Raw genomic sequence first — 17,824 nt, 5'->3', positions numbered from 1 at the left:
GTCTCCAGGTCCCAGAATCTATAGACCCCACCACCCGTCTCCACTCTCCTCTGAGTCTCACCTCCACAGCGACTGGCTCCTCCCACCAACCTGAGCTCTGAACAGACAAGAGACAGAGTGAAGCCCCGCCCCTTTACCTGAGCACTGAAGTCCCGCCCCTTTACCTGAACACTGAAGCCCCGCCCCTTCACCTGAACACTGAAGCCCCGCCCCTTTACCTGAGTATTTTCTGAGTAACTTTCTACTGAATCAGCAAAGACAGTGAAGTCATGTAAATGTGTTTGTGATGTTTGAGCGGCGGCTCTCTGACTCTGATGTCAGAAAGTGTTTATCCTGTGTCGTCCCTCTCACCAGGAGGTTGTGGGTTAGACTCCTGATGTGTGTGAGTGGAGTGTGCATGTGCTCCCTGTGTTACTGTGGCAGAGTGGTTAGCCTGGTGTGTGAGTGTCTTTACCTGAGCTCTTGTCTTCTGCCAGGACCCCTGCACACACAAGAGACATGTCACATAATGTGGTGTGTTGGTCACATGTGTTGAATATTTAGTTTGAAAAGGTTAAAAAAAAAATTTCATTCATTTGTTATTACATAGTTAAAAGTACAGTTTGATAAATAAATATATTCAAATTGAATTCATGACAAGACTACAATAAGTTCATGTTTAAATGGTTATATAACAGCTGTATTTGTTATTTAAAACCAGAAAAGGATTTTTTTCCTTCAGTTGTAGCACCATATTTCACCCATAGATGGCGCTGGTTCTCTGTATTCCAAAGGAGGATGTTGTTTTTTGAAAACCTCAGCTGATGAAGACTGCACTATCAGTTATAAAACAGTTATAAACATGTTAAACATGTTAAACAGATAGAATGAAGCGAGTTGAAACAGAATATGATGATTTGACACTGACAAAATTTTTTCAGTAAAGACATTTTTTAACTGAAGTTACTGCTCGGACATTTTTTTCATTGTAGTTGTAGTCGCACCCACAACAACATGACCAGAGCATCACACATAATGTGGTGTGTTGGACGGTGGCGGTGCACAGGTTCATGTTTTTCTTTTACTTTCTACATTTTAGACAAACAGAAAACATCATAAATGAGTTGGTGACATTTTGTAGTTTTTAAATGCTCAAAGAATAAAAATATCAAAATCAAAATGTGTAGATTTTCTGGTATATTTAAGTGTATATTTTATCATTTAGAATTTGCCCCTTGAAAAAAACTTCGGTCAAAACATTTTTCTGCATTTAAAACCCGGGACGTCTTAAAAAAGTTATTTGGTGCAACGGACATATAGTTAAAATTTAATTACATTTAAAATAATTTATATTATTGAAAATGATGAAAAACACAAACTGAGATCTACAAATAAACAGTAAGACATTACAAATGTTTTCCCTAAAGTTTTGAAGATTTTCACCATGTGCCCCAATGCAGCATTAACTTTCAACTCTTTATATATATATATATATATATATATATATATATATATATATATATATATATATATATATATATATATATATATATATATATATATATATATATATATATATATAATAATTTTTTTGACAGTTTCCCTCTTTAAATTTAAATAATTTAAGTTTCTTATGTAAAAAAAACCACAACAACAACAACAACAACAACTGTATTTTGAATAATTACTAATTAATCTACCCAACATAATTTTCTTTATTTATGTGAATTTTGCATTTTAAATATAATAGCAAATATAATTAGTTAATAATACAAATACACATGTAAAAGAAATGCAGATATTCAGATCTTCAGAGTGTTCACACTTTGCTTTGTGCAGCTCAAACCCTTGTCCTTCTCTTAATGAGCTTCATGATAAAGTCCCTGAAATGGTTTTCACTTCACAGCTGAGTCGGGTCAGGGGATGAAGAGTGAAAAGAGCGACCAAAGCAAAGGGTAAAAGTGTTTAAAAAATACATCTAAAACAAGTTTGGAGTCATTTTAAATTGTTCACACACGCACATAGAAACAAGATTCACTTACCCAGACTGAGGACGGACCAGACCAGGACCAGTGCTGCGAGGGCCATAACCAGGACTAAACCAGGACTAAACCAGGACTAAACCAGGACTAAACCAGGACTAAACCAGGCAGGACTAAACCAGGACTAAACCAGGTCTAAACCAGGACTAAACCAGGACTAAAACCAGCTAAACCAGGTCTAAACCAGGACTAAACCAGGTCTAAACCAGGACTAAACCAGACTGACTAAACCAGGGTCTAAACCATAAACCAGGACTAAACCAGGTCTAAACCAGACTAAACCAGGACTAAACCAGGACAAACCAGGACTAAACCAGGACTAAACCAGGACTAAACAGGCTAAACCAGGTCTAAAACCAGGACTAAACCAGGACTAAACCAGGTAAACCAGGTCTAAACCAGGACTAAACCAGGACTAAACCAGGACTAAACCAGGTCTAAACCAGGACTAAACCAGGACTAAACCAGGACTAAACCAGGTCTAAACCAGGTCTAAACCAGGACTAAACCAGGACGGAACCAGGTCTGAAAATGGCAATAACACTTGTGGTCTCTGCATTTGAGACATTTAAAGAGCAGAAGTGTAGATGGCTCTGCACGTTCTTTACATCCTGTTCAGTCATTCACATCCTGCTCGTGTGGCTGGTACAAATAATGTGGCTAAAGTTCAATTGTCTGTCACACCACATGTGGTTTAAACCTGTTTTAATCCTGGTCCAGTCTTGTTTAAACCTTTAATTCAGGTTTAAACCTGGTTCTGTCAAAGGGGGGACTGGGACCAAAAAACCCACACAAATTGACCCCGTGGCACAGACTGACAGTGCAGCCCTGGTCCTGTCCTGTTTTTGTCCATATTATTATTATATTTATAATATTTATTATTGTAAATGTCATAGAAAAATAAAGAAATTATGTCCAGGTTCAGGTCTAAAAATGTCAGTAAAACTTGTTATCTCCTTTCACACATTTTCAGTGCAGGAAATGCAGACAATGTGTTATTTTGGTCTTTCACTCTCGTGCGCTTCACTTTTACACGTTTCTTATTGTCTCCAAGGAGAATTCTTTTTCACAGACACTGTCAAAACAAACACACAGATACAAACAGTAAAGCCAAACGCACAGAGGACAGGAGCTCACACATGCAGACGACGATCTAGACTCCAGACTGTTGAGAGCAGAAGAGACACGAGCCACCGCTTCATTCTCTCTGTTCATGACACAGATTGACAATTGCTAACTTCTTTAACTTTGAAAATTTTACCAATTTTAATAATCTTTAATTATTAGTTAGTGCCTTAACTCTGGTAAACCACTGAAAAATGAATTAGTATAAACTGCACACACAGAGTTTTTACCAGAGGAGCTACTCGTGGTCCTTGAGTCGTCCCAGTGAACCGGACTCTGGCTCAGTCCTCGTTCTCTGACAAAGACCCAGACTGTGGAAGTGCAACCAGCAGATTTAGAAGTAGAAACAAATATCAACAAATTAAAAGTTATTAAAATGTTTGTATTTTTCAAACCAAAAATGCTCTCTCTGAAAATGTAATAAAGTTGTTTATTTCTTATCTGTTTTTGTAACTAATGTGTTTTGTCAGTTTTTATGTGTGTAGCTTATTTTTTTGCAGACAGTTGTTGAAAACTGGCACTTGTGCTGAAACACTCGAAGCATCTGACTTCTCTAATGCGACTGTGATGTCCTTAACAAACATACACTTTAAGCAGGAGTTAAAACTGGCCGTGGAAACACCCCGTATGTTGGGCATAAGTGTGGCACCACAGACGCGTCCTTAAGGGCCTGTCCACGTTTTTTGGTTGAAACGGTGAAGTTTGTATTGGTTTTGGCCTTTCGTCCACACGGAGCTGGTGTTGCGTTGTCGTGTTGTCAAGCAAACTGCAGCTTTTGGAAAACGATGATGTTACGACCCCGTCATCGTCAGGGTTCTCCGATGCAGCGAAGGCTGCAGCCCTCGAACTCGCCTCCGGAGACCATAAGACGTTTGCCGAAATGTGACAGGTGAAGCCTACGGAGTCGCTCCTGTCGCCCAACAACCGAGACACACCGCTAACGCCAATGCTAACAACACGCACCACAGATCACGCACATGGATCAATAACAAAGACACACGGGTCATTAAACTGATGGATTTTCAGATCAAGTTATTCTAATAATTCTCATCCAAATCTTATGACTAAAAACAAAAACTGATGTTTAACTGCAAAACAAAAATAGTGATATTTGTGGGATACTTCTAAAATAAACAAAATCACCTTAAAAAAAAAAAACTGATGGGATTTGCATTATTAAATATTATTATCATTGTTAACAGCGCCACATACAGGTGTGGCAGATGTATTACATCATTTTCACTCAGTGCTCGTTGTCGTCTGGATGTGAATCTTTTTCAATCTGCAAAAAAAAAAGAAATTAAAAGCCGCAAGCGGCGTCGAACGGCCCTCGCCCGCCGCGCCCCCGCGAACGCCGTGCCCACGGACGCCGCGCCCGCGAACGCCGTGCCCGCAAATACTGTGCCCGCGCCAACACCATACCGTAAACGCTGTGTCCGCAAACTCTGTGCCTGCAAATGGCAAAAATGACACAGTACGCCTTTAGATGTTCTTTGCACCCCCTACTGGCCAACCTTGAAAAAATTCCCATGTCAGCAATATATGTTTTTTCTTCTAGTTATTAAATAGATTTAATTCCCAAATTTGGTGCAGATCCGACATTGTTGAGTTTCATGTCTATGGTAGGGGGCGCTATAGTGTTTTTTTCATATGTTTTATAGTGTATTATATTCAGACTGAGATCACACATTAGTGATTCAAATTTCAACACGATCGGACTAAGTATGTGTATAATTCGCCAAAACTTTGACCAAATTTTGCAGCTTCGCCGCACGTAAACCGTGACAGTTATCAAAAAAAATCAGCTAACTTTAGATGTTCCACTTGTCTAGATGATGTACGGTGATTTTCAGCCCTGTGGGTGAAGCGCCTTCAGAGGAGTTCGTTCAAACGCAATGTCAACGAAAATGCGGACTGAAACTTCAATCCAAGATGGCCGCCTTCTGGTTTATCAGGGGGCGTGGCCATTATACATTTTTTTGTTTGTCTTCACATGACGAATGCGTGTACCGAATTTCATGGCTCTACGACAAAGTTGACCGGGACGTCTCCCATAGATGCCAAATTTTAGAGTCTTTGCGCCCCTACTGGCCAACAGTGAAAAATTCCCCATGTCCATAATATACTTTTTTACTCGTAATCATGCATAAAATGTAATTCCCAAATTTGGTGCAGATCCGACAATGTTGACGTTTCATGCCTATGGTAGGGGGCGCTATAGTGTTCACTTTTCATATGTTTTATAGTGTATTATATTCAGACTGAGATCACACATTAGTGATTCAAATTTCAGCATGATGGGACTAAGTCTGTGCGAACAGGAGCAAATAATGTCACCTTGAAATTAGGTGAAATTTTGACCAAATTTTGCGGCCTCGCCGCACGTAAACCGTGACAGTTATCAAAAAAAATCAGCTAACTTTAGATGTTCCACTTGTCTAGATGATGTACGGTGATTTTCAGGCCTGTGGGTGAAGCACCTTCAGAGGAGTTCGTTCAAATGCAACGTCAGCGAAAACGTGGACTCAAATTTCAATCCAAGATGGCCGCCTTCTGGTGTGTCAGGGGCGTGGCCATAATAATATTTTTTGTTTGTCTTGACATGACGAATGTGCGTACCCAATTTCGTGGCTCTACGACAAAGTTGACCGGGGCATCTCCCATAGGCGCGAAATTTTTGCATTTTTCCAGGTGGCGCTCTGTCGCCATTTTTTTATGCCCGTGCACGAAACCTATATTTTATCGAATTTTTCGCCACTTCTGAATAGTGTGCCAAGTTTGGTGAGTTTTTGAACGTGTTTAGGGGGTCAAATTAGAGCTCAAAAGAGCAGAAAAGAAATAAAAAAAAAAAAAATAATAATAATTCGAGCAAAAACAATATATCCGAAAACATTAGAACAACATTTATATCATTTTTTGAAAAAGCTCTCGCTTCCCCATGTCACCGTGGGTCATTGGTGAGTGACGGGCGCGTCTGGACCATCTCGCTGGGGTCACCCCTATGACCTCCCATTGACTTCCATTCATTTAGCAGTAGTAAATATGAGCCAGGCCTTGGCTGGGTTCTGGGATACTGCTGTTTCTGCCGGGGCGACCGTGGACATAGTGCATGTCGTCTTGTCACATTCGGACATGCGCACGTCGCTCCCCATCGCTCGCTGAGCGGAAGCAATAGGGCCCTACGCCCAGTCGGGGCTCGGGCCTAATAAAAATCCAGGTGTCACGACACGTGTCATGTGGACGTCGCCTAAATGTGACGGTAAGTCGGTGTTAAACCACACACTCATCAGCTACTGATCCTAATGGTAACCGTTGCCTCCCACAACACTTTTTCTGACACTTGGCCAAACTGACACACAGGTTAGACCATGTGGTCAAATCGGGGATTGTAGCTGCAGTAAATGAACATTGAACATTCACAAAGGGTTTCACAACAGTCGCCCAAAAACACTACGATTCTTGCCTCATTTGCATAAGTCAGTGTCCAGGTCCTCATTAAAACGACCCTGTGTCGTCACGATCAGATGTTGTATTTATTCATTTATGTCTCGAGCCATAAATCTGAACAATCAGATCATTGTATATTTAAATTTTATTCTTCTTATTTTTATATACTTACTTACTATGAACCAGATATTATGTGTTCTTTATAAAGACTGAATTGAACATTATACATCGTGAATAGTGACGGGCAAATGAGTCGGAGCTCCGGAGCACGTCTCGTTCTTTCTGCCTCGGAGCTCGTCTCGCAGCAGCCGCTCACGTGACCAAAGTGTGGAAGTGTCGGTCCCTCCCCTGCTGCTTCGCTCTGCGTGTCGATCGCTTCAGTGTATCGAAGCTTTTCATTGGCTCAGCAAATGTTCCGCTCTACGATCGATTGTGTTCAGAGTGTTCAGCGCACTCCCGTGGTTTAACAAGCACTAAACTGCTACAGTCTAAAAGATGCTGTGGGAAATATTCTGTGTCGATGCTGATTCACCCAATATCTTGTACCTTGGAGTGACAACAGGGTGAAAAACACGTATGACTATCTATAGTTCTATAAAAGACATGTTTTTCTGTACTTTGAGATGCCACGAAGCAGAAAACTGATGTATGTGGACCCCGTGGCATGTACCCACCCATGATAAAGTGCACCGGGTCAGCATTATTGTTCATTTTCTTGCTGTATATGCTAAATCAACAAGTTAATGTTTTGTCAGATGTGTGGTATAAAGCTCCCCCTCATTGTGAGTTGGGCAGAGGCGTCGTTCCAGGGTGGCAGTTGTACTTGGTAATCAACACTGAATCCCTCTCAATGGAAAATGATGAAGTAAAGTGGCCTGTTTCTCGGATCCTTCCATCTTTTGTGCTTCTTTCTAGGACACGCACTGAACCTTCCGAAAAACCCGCACAATGCACCAATATTTCTTAAACATGTTGTGTAGTGAGGAGTATTGTGTGACGTTAGTGGTGATTTTGGCGACTTTTGGCATTTGTTTCATTTTCGATGGCATCTACAATTGGAAAAAAGAGATCCATGGTTTGGGATCACTTTGAACAAGGTCACCTATTTTCTTATTTACAGCTGCTATTTATGTTGCTCTTTACATATTATTTAAAATCATCATTATTTTTGTTATTGTTAGGTTTTCAATTCGTTCAATTTGTCCACTAGAGGTCAGTGTTTCTCCGAGGCCTCAGACACGTCCAACCATTTGAGACGATATTGCGACTGAGGTGTCAATGCTTCACGAGGCTCCATTCACTCATCACTAATCGTGAAAGTGAAACCGTCAAATTTCTGTTTGGATCCTGGAGTGTGGGTTATTGTTTAAACAGGTTAGAGTTCAGTGAAGAGTCTGTCTGTCTGTGTGGAGTTTACATGTTCTTTCTGTGTCTGGATCAACTTCCTCCATTTAAACACCGAGGTACAACCAGGACCTGGCTCAGCTCTGGCTCCACCAAAGTTCAGTCCTTAAAGTTTGTGTAAATCATCTGCAACGTTCAAAACATCACGAAACAATTCACCCACAAACAATAAAAGAACTGAGACGTTGTCTTGAATCAAGGAGTCTGATTTATTAAAACAACAGTGTGCACAATCACAGAACCGCCTCAGCTGTAACGGAACATGCATACAGAGCAGGGGTGGGCAAACGTTTTGGCTCGCGGTCCACAAAAGGTTCTAAAATTTAACGGAAGGGTCGGACCCGGAGCAGATTGATGTAGTGGAGAGAAAAAAATAAAACGGGATATGTAGAAAACCTGTGCTTGAATTTCAATTGAAAGTCATTACAAAGCATCACAACAAAATATCTGTCGTTCAAGTCCCACGGTATTTACTATTTACAGAAATTACTCTTAAAAAATTAAATTAATAAAATACAGCTTTTTTATTACTAACAGTTGCTATTTTAAAGCACTGAAAGTTCTGTTCTCCTTCAGGATCTTATTCAGTTCAATTCATAGCTTTTCTCTGCGCCTTTCAGTCGGGTTGTGTCCAGTTAAACTCCTGTTGCTGTACGCCCTTGGAATGCTTTGTGATCCGGTCTAACGCCCATTACTTTTCAAGGTGCATTGTGGGACATTTTGAGTGCACAACGTTTTCACAAACTGGAGAGTAGGACACTCGTAAAAATGGTGTGACTCCTAAATAGTGCCCTAAGTAGGGAATAGTGTGGACTTTCAGACACAGCCATTGGTCATGTTTTAGAGTTTGGGCAACTCACGAGGCAGAGACATAATATGTGCATTAAACCTGAGAGCTTCTGGTTTTGTGCTGACCACTAAACTATCGTGTGTCCTCTGTGAGTCTAGACCAGAGACACTGAAGAACCATCATATTTCAGTCCAAACCCTGGAAACAGAGGCTTGGTGAACGTGCTGTAGAAGGTGTGAAGGTGAAGCAGTGCACTAGCAGAGTGGAATTTATAGAAGGACAAAACTCCAGCCTCAGAATCCAGAAACACGCCCACTCTGCCAGAGAACACTCTAATTCTGCCAGGGGCCGCGCTAATTCTTCTAGAGGACTGCACCAATCAGAACCGTACACAGCCATATTGCTAAAACTTGGATACGCGTGTCTTAGATCAGTGCGTGTGAGATGAGTGCGTGTTAGATCAGTGCCTGTGAGATGAGTGCGTGTTAGATCAGTGCGTGTGAGATCAGTGCGTGTTAGATCTGTCCGTTTGCCGTTGTGAATGACAGTGTATTGTTCATCATCGATCTCCAGACTCCAGGACTGATCATTGTATCCAAACACCCTCTTCTCTGCCTGGTCCCTCTCTGCTCCGTCTGATCCCTCTGTAACTCACTGCTATAGAAACCCACTCCCCGTTCCACTTCACCTCCCAGTAACAGCGCCCCCTCAGGCCAGTGCAGCTCAGGACCTGATGGAAGTCTGTGAACCTGTCCTCATGACCTGGATACTTCTGCCAGTTCGTCACACATGTCACAGTCCGATGGTCCTCGGACAGAAGCAGATATCTATGAGCTGTGTTTGGGTCCAGAGAAAACTCACAGGAATCTGAAACACACAAATATTTAAAAGTGAGAATATTATTCATAAAACTATAAATGCGTGAATGAAATAAAAACAGACTCACACTTCCTCAGACCTGAGACCATCCAGCGCTCTCCAGCAGGATCCAACCTGAAACACACAAGTTCAGTTTAGACCAGATCACAGACCAGGAACAGGAACCAGACCAGAAACCAGAAACCAAAGACCAGATCAACCATGGACTAGAGAGCAGAACCATGGGTCAGAGACTAGGACCAGGTCAGGAAGAGACCACCAGGTGAGTGTCTGAATGTCCACAGTCCGTGTGGGAAATGTGGTGGATGTGATTTTATTTCACTAAACGGTGTCAAACTGTACCTGCGCTTAAATGTTCTGTGATGTGAGGCACTTGGGGCTTTCAGTAGTAAAAAATTTTTTAAAAAGATTATTTCTCTCTCATCGTCTCTTCTCTCTCTCACCTGACAGACAGCAGGGGGCGCTGGTCCTGTAGAGCGGTCAGGAGCTCGGTGGAGGGTCCTGGATGGTTGTAGCTCAGGTCTAACTCTCTGAGGTGGGAGGCGGCGGAGCTCAGAGCTGAGGCCAGAGCAGCGCCGCCCCTCTCTGAGACCAGACATCCAGACAGCCTAAAGACACAGCATTACACTCATGTGGACACAAGGGGCAGAGTGCATCATGGGAGCATCTCACCTGAGCGTCTCCAGTCTGCAGGGGGCGCTCTCCAGCCCAGAACACAGCAGCTCCACTCCTGAGTCCTGGAGGTCGTTGTGACTGAGATCCAGATGTGTGAGACTGGAGGAGCTGAGGACTGAGGCCAGAGGAGCACAGTTCTGAGGAGACAGACCACAGAAGGACAGTCTGAGGAGACAAGAGGAAACAGTCACTGACCCCATCTGACAATGTCTGTACGGTATCTCCTGGTTTATTCAGCTTTGGCCCAAACTTGAAAAAGGCCAAACTGCTAGGCCTGTTGTCCTTTCCCCAGTACCCATGGAGCTGTTCTGAAACGCACCTGAGAGTCTCCAGTCTGCAGGGGGCGCTCTCCAGTCCATAACACAGCAGCTCCACTCCTAAGTCCTGGAGGTCGTTGTGACTGAGATCCAGATGTGTGAGACTGGAGGAGCTGAGGACTGAGGCCAGAGGAGCACAACTGTGAGGGGACAGACCACAGCCACAAAGACTGAGGACAGAGAGGGACATTAGAGACTAGAACCTCCACACAAGAGTTTAAATACAGTCTGGACTCACAGGGCTTTGGTGGAGGCTTTAATCACTGGCAGCAGACCCAGGAGAGCGTTCTCTGAGCGCTGGTATTTCCTCAGGTCAAACTCCTCCAGGTTTGAGTCTGAGGACAGTAAGATGAAGGACAGAGCCGACCACAGAGCAGGAGACATGTCTGTATCAGAGAGACGTCCTCCTGTCATGTTCTTCTGTATCTCCTGCACCAGACTTTGGTCGTTGAGTTCGTTCAGACAGTGGAGCAGGTTCATTCTTCTCTCTGCAGACAGATCCTCTTCATCCAGCTTCTGTTTGATGTACTTTACTGTCTCCTGATTGGTCCGTTCACTTCCTGTGTGACTCAGCAGACCCTGCAGCAGCCTCTGATTGGTCCGCAGAGACAACCCCAGGAGGAAGCGCAGGAACAGGTCCAGGTGTCCGTTTGGACTCTGTAAGGCCTGGTCCACAGCAGAACGGTAGAAGACTTCAGGGTCTGGACTCTCAGGAGAGTGTGGTGGCTTCAGCAGGTTCCTTCTAAAGATGAAGAAGGTCAGATGGACGTGAAGAGCTGCCAGAAACTCCTGCACAGTCAGATGGATGAAGCAGTAGACCTTGTCCTGGTACAGGCCTGGCTCCTCTCTAAAGACCTGTGTGAACACTCCGGAGTACACTGAGGCCGCTGCAGCGTCCAGCCCACACTCGCTCAGGTCACTCTCGTAGAAGATCAGGTTTCCTTTCTGCAGCTGCTCAAAGGCCAGTTTTCCCAGAGACAGCACCATCTTCCTGGTCTCTAGAGTCCAGTGAAGGTCCTCCCCTGATCCCTGATGATACTTGATGTTCTTGACTTTGGCCTGCACCACCAGGAAGTGGACGTACATCTGTGTGAGAGTCCGGGGCAGCTCTGGTCTGCCTGTTTGTTCCAGAAGTTTCTGTAGAACTGTGGAGAGGATCCAGCAGAAGATCGGGATGTGGCACATGATGTGGAGGCTGCGGACGCTCTTGATGTGGGAGAATGACGGCTGTGGCCTGGTCTCTGAACCTCTTCCTGAAGTACTGCTCCTTCTGTGGGTCAGTGAACCCTCTGACCTCTGTCACCATGGAGACGCACTCAGCAGGGATCTGATTGGCCGCGGCGGGGCGCGTGGTTATCCAGAGGAGAGCGGAGGGAAGCAGGCTCCCCCTGATGAGGTTCACCAGCAGCACGTGCACTGAGGCGGACTCTGTGGGGTCGGTCAGGACCTTGGTTTTGGCGAAGTCCAGAGGAAGTCTGCACTCGTCCAGACCGTCAAAGATGAAGAGCACCTGGAGCTGTTGGAAGCTGCAGAGATGTTTGGATGGACTGAAGAAGTGGTGCAGCAGCTCCACCAGGCTGAACTGTGTGTCTCTGAGCACATTGAGCTCTCTGAAAGTGAACGGGAACAGCAGCTGGAGGTCCTGGTGGGCCCGACCTTCAGCCCAGTCCAGACTGAACTTCTGAGTCAGCACTGTTTTCCCCACGCCGGCCACGCCCTTCGTCAGCACCAATCTGATTGGCTCTGGTGAATGTGGGCGGGGTTTAAAGAGCTCTTCACATGTGATGGTCTCTGGAGCGACAGGTCTCCTGGACGCCGTCTCCATCTGTCTGACCTCATGTTCCTGGTTGACCTCTGAGGCTCCGCCCTCTGTGATGTAGAGCTCTGTGTAGATCTGGTTCAGGGGGGTGGAGTCTCCTGCTTTAGCCACGCCCTCAAACACACGGCTGAACCTCTGCTGCAGATCACGCTTCAGTTTATCTGTGCACACTCCAACATCATCACCTGAAGGAGACAAGAGAAGATGACATGTCTGCTGTGGTCTGTTCCCTCAGGCTTCATGGATCATTGTTCTTACTGTTTTCCAGGCAGTGGGCCAGATGTTCCTGGTCCATCCTCTTCAGGAAGTCCACACTGATGGTCAGAGCCGCCTCTCTGCTCTCCTCCTCCTCAACAGAAAACACACACATATGTTACCTGTTTATGCTTGTTGGGGACGTCACATTGAGTGCCTACAGACACTTGAGTATCCCGGTTATGATCAGGTTTGTTCAGTGTCCTGATTATGTGAGTATCTGTGTAAACACTGATAGTATCTGATACTGTGGCCTGTAGACGCAGTATTCTTATTTATCACCATTAGTGATGAGCATGTGCAAACTGAAGTAACAAAAACAGTAGGAGCATTAACTTTCCCAAACTGAGTCAAACTTCTATTAGGACTTTTAAGTAATAGTATTAATAAATAATTTATTTATTTCATTTATATATAGTAATTGTATATCTATAAGCAAATAAAGCAGTGCACTGTTTAATATAACCACCTTTTACAGTTTTTCTCCGTTGGTTTGGCTCATTTCTTGAAACAGAAATGACATTCTCAAAACAACACAGACAAATCTCCAAACCAACTTTCAGTCGTTCATAACAGAATGACATTTGTCATTGATTTCATCAAATTGCAAATGTCTTAGTGCACGTCTCAAGTGTTTCAGTGCATCTTTGCACATGGTTCTGTACAAGTCGCCTACAGTTTACACAATGAACCCACATTTTGTAAATTTTCCAAATAAATAAATCTTGCTGATCTAAACTGATTAACTGATTCTCAGTCTGATGGTTGTCATCTCCAAAACATGTCAGCATCATTTCATTGTCTGAGTCATCATCTGCACAACAGTCTGTTCATCACATATGAATTTCTTGGAACATTTGATAAATTCATGACAGTCATTTTAAGTCAGGTGAAATTAAAACTATTAGAATTAGAACAAAGGAGGAGTTTCCCACATCTCAGACGACGAGTCAAACATTTTGTAGTTACCTGACAGGTGCTGTCTATGATTGTGAACGCTGCCAAACATGTAGATAAAGAGCTTGGGCAGGGCCAGGACCATTTGCAGTATGAACATGGAGGTACCTCACCAAGTAAATGAACGAGGGAAACTTTCTGCTTGAGCAAGAGAAAGAGAAGGAGGAAGAAGAAGAGGAGGAGAACGATGGCATCCAGGAGAGGGAGGGTGATGACAGTGACCAGGCTAGAGATAATTTTTTCTTTTTTGTTTGTGTTTATATTTGGTATATGTACAGAATACTGTATGCATTTTATTTTTATATACTGATGTATGGAAGTGACTTTATGTGTGTGAATAAAATGGTTAGAGTTTTGTTGGCGGTGTGAGTGCAGTGTGTGTGTGATGTCAAACTTTGGAGGATCTTTTTTTTTTTTTTTCAGTTTTATCCATAATTGTATTGTGTTAGATTGACTCTGCCATAGAGACAAAACATCATGTCATTTTAACCTGCAGTGACACAAGACCAAAGGGAAGATGTTTTTTAAGAGAAGGAGTTTAGTTCTGACACATAAATAACGACACGTAAATTGTTTTGGGAGCAGTGTTGTGGAGTAACAGATTACATGTACCGGAGTTACGTAATCAGAGTACAAATTATGAGTAACTGTATTCAGTTACAGTTACTGTTTCAGTGAGTGGTAATTGGATTACAGTTACTTTGTTAAAATAAATGGATTACACAGCGGTATTTTCTATTTTCACATTTTGGGCTAGTTCCTTTTTTTTTTCTCTGTAATTCCACTCAATGCCGGACACTAAACCAAGTCCAAACCAGGTCTAAAACCAAGTCTAAACTAGGTCTAAACCAGGACTAAACAGGATTTAACAGGACTAAATCCTGCTGTGTGGACCACGTCTCCTCTTCTTCTATCAATAATATTTTATATTTGGTTGAGTAAAGTCTGGGCTTTTCATTTTCTTTTAGCAGACAAAACATTTTTTGTGAAGATATCCTTGTCTTTGTTTCTCTACAGCAAATCAAGTAATCCAAAGTATTCAGATTACATTATTCACTTTAAGTAATTTAATGGATTACGTTACAAACTACATTTTGGGGGATGTAATCTGTAATCTGTAGGGGAATACAATTTAAAAGTCACCTTCCCAACACTGTTTGGGAGAGATCTGAGCTTTTGCAGATGATCTATGGTGTTGTGCTGAACCATCCAGAAAGAATCTGGTTTTGAAGCCTGTGTGAACAGTTTTAGGACAGATATGAGCTTTTGCTGTTGAGCTGTAATGTTGCACAAAACTATCAGACTGTTTGGCCAAATGATCTTGTAGTTTTAAAAATGTAATTTCTGTTTCAAGAAATGAGCCAAACCAACAGAGAAAAACTGTAACACAAGACTCACTTCAGTGCCTTCAGTGTGTTTGTGCTGCTCTTGGACTAAACTCATGCTGTGAGACTGTTGTATTTTTCAACTGTTAAAAACGACTTTTACTGAATCTGTTACAGAGCTCCACAATCCTGTGTCCTTATTTGTCTATTTTGTTGCTAAAACCCATTAAAAAGCCTGAAGTTATCAAAGTTGTTGTGTGTTTAGCTTCTTGCCCTATCGGTGCCATATAAACCAGTCTGTAAATGTCCAGGATACTTCAGCAGGGACATGACTATCCTGTACCTGTAAGGCTCATAACCGGGATCCTCGTGATTTTACATGCACACGAGTGTCCTGGAGGTGTTAGCGTGACAGGTGAGTAGAGTGAGTGACAGGTGTTATAGAGTGACAGGTGTTATAGAGTGACAGGTGAAAACAAACCTGGAAAATGTGTTCGAGCATGTGACCGGAGAGAGACAGAGGACCCTCGTCTCTGTGGACACAAAGGAACAAGACTGAGACCTGAGACAAGAGACACAAGACTGAGAGTGTAGACTGTGGACTGAAGGACCAAAGAGCGCTCACATGCACACCCACAAGCACACTCACGTGCACGTGGCACTTGTGTGACACTGCTGTCCTCACCTCAGACTGGATCCTTTAAACTCCATAGGCAGATCTTTGGAACGGTCACTGCTCAGGGACTCACAGCCTCGTCCTGGTTCTGGGTCAGATCCTTGTCCTGTTTCTGGTCCTGGTTCTTTCATGTTTCTGTACAGACAGAGGTCAGGTTTTAGAGCATTCACTTTAAGCACTTTAAGTTTTTCATCTCTTTGTGGAGTGTCCAGTGTCCTCTGACAGAGACAGGACTGACCTGAGTCCAGTGGATCCTTTAAACTCCACAGGCAGATCTTTGGAGTGGTCACTGCTCAGGGACTCACAGTCCAGGTTGGATCCAGGTCCAGATCCGGGGTCTGGTCTGAGTCCGGGTCTTATTTTCTTTTCCCTGCAGACAGAATCCCGGAGCCCATCAGACCGGAGCAGTGGCCCCAATCAAACAAATGTTTGTATTAAATATTATATATAATAGAACATATTAGAGTGTATATTATTCTTATTCTTATTAACCTCCTGATTCTGTTTTGTTAAATTCAAACTAAACTCTGAGCTCTGGATCAGGAAGTGCTCCGTCTGCTCCAGTCGACACTCGTACATTTCATTCTGATAAATGTGACAGAAACAGGACTGACCTGAGTCCAGTAGGTCCTTTAAACTCCACAGGCAGGTCTTTGGAGCGGTCACTGCTCAGGGACTCACAGTCCAGGTTAGATCCTGGTCCAGATCCTGGTCCTGGGTCTGGTTCGAGTCTGGGTTCTAAGTTTTCCATTTTCCATAAAACAAAAACAGACCTGTAGACTCTTAGTGTAGAACAGAGACCATAGTGTCAGATACAATTTAGTCCAGATTAAGTCCTGATTTAGTCCTAGTTCAGACCTGGTTTAGTTCTGGTTTAGTCCGTGTATAGTTGTATCCAGTGTATAAAGGTGGAATAAAAGAATAGTGAAGTTCTAGTTGGACCGGTCTGTGTTCATTTTTAGTGAGTCATGTGACAGGCCCTGACACACATCTGTGTCAGATCCACACTTTCACTTCTACACACTTTCACTCACACTTTGTTCGATGATGAAATTTGTGTTGAATAAATAACTTTTATGGCTCATTAAAGACACAAACTACTAAAGTGTTAAATTCTGCTGTTTATTTATTGCAGTTTGGAACCATATTGTATGTTTAGAATAGTTGTTTGAACATTTTGCTTTATTGAAATAGTTTAAAAATGATCGTTTATTGTCTGTACTATCATCAACAATATCGTCCTACACAATATGTTTGTAACAGTCTAACTTCTACAAGTTTATTTGTCTTCTAAGATCCAAGTCTGGACCAGGTCTAAATAAAAATATTTAAAAATATATCAGAGTTAGGGGGCTATAGGAACAAAATGTTTCACTTACAAATTTGAGCATTCACAAGATGAAAATCTATTATTATGTTTTACTTCATTTGAATCATTTAATTTTTGTAGCTGATAGTTTTTGTGTTTTGAGTCTGAAGCTCTTAAAATGATGCATTTTATAGATATATATTCAGACTCGGTTCCTCTGGGAAAGATAAGTTTAAAAGACTTTATAAAACACGCACAGAAATCATAGGCCTGGACTTTTTACAAAAGCTTTTTAATACTGACTAGTATGAAAAAAACAGCATGTCATCATAGTAAAAGAACTATGGGGTCACTTTTTGTCTTATTAATATTCACAAATACACAGAGATTGATCTACACATCTATTTTGATCTTTACAAATAGATCTGTATTTGTAAATATCTTTTCTTCATTTGAAAAAATGAAACTGAAAACTGAAAACTGAAAACTGAAAATTTTACTAAATTGGTGGATCACCAATTACACAGATTTCCTCTGACACATTTTTAAGACACTCCTTTGAGAAATCCACAAACACACGCAGATGCACAAATACACAGGCGTCCACTAGAGGGCAGTGTTGTTATTGGCGTTAAGTTGCAGTTTTTCTCCGTTGGTTTGGCTCATTTCTTGAAACAGAAATGACTTTCTTAAAACTATAAGATCCTTCTCGGTTGCTTTTGCTCATTTGCATTCACTTTGTGCTTTTGTCAAAATAACCTGGATGGTTCAACACAACACCATGGATCATCTGCAAAAGTTCAGATCTCTCCCAAAACACTTTAC

At 42.5% G+C, this 17,824-nt stretch overlaps 1 protein-coding gene across 1 annotated transcript; it reads right to left on the bottom strand.

Annotated features, from left to right (window-relative positions):
* Positions 1–10,877: 10,877 nt before the first annotated feature.
* Positions 10,878–16,441, bottom strand: LOC110167716 (NLR family CARD domain-containing protein 3-like). The gene is given in 7 exon segments (XM_055155923.1): positions 10,878–11,883; positions 11,885–12,662; positions 12,736–12,826; positions 15,288–15,357; positions 15,700–15,825; positions 15,929–16,060; positions 16,305–16,441. Coding segments are annotated over 7 exon segments (2,325 nt in total). The 3' UTR covers positions 10,878–10,892.
* Between the last annotated feature and the right edge of the window lie 1,383 nt (positions 16,442–17,824).

The sequence above is a fragment of the Boleophthalmus pectinirostris genome, unplaced genomic scaffold, assembly GCF_026225935.1.
Source record: "Boleophthalmus pectinirostris isolate CB_2022bp ecotype Guang Dong unplaced genomic scaffold, ASM2622593v1 HiC_scaffold_2, whole genome shotgun sequence".
Classification (NCBI taxonomy): domain Eukaryota; kingdom Metazoa; phylum Chordata; class Actinopteri; order Gobiiformes; family Gobiidae; genus Boleophthalmus; species Boleophthalmus pectinirostris.
Note: the sequence above shows the minus strand (reverse complement) of the source record. Positions and strands in the feature narration are given on the sequence as shown.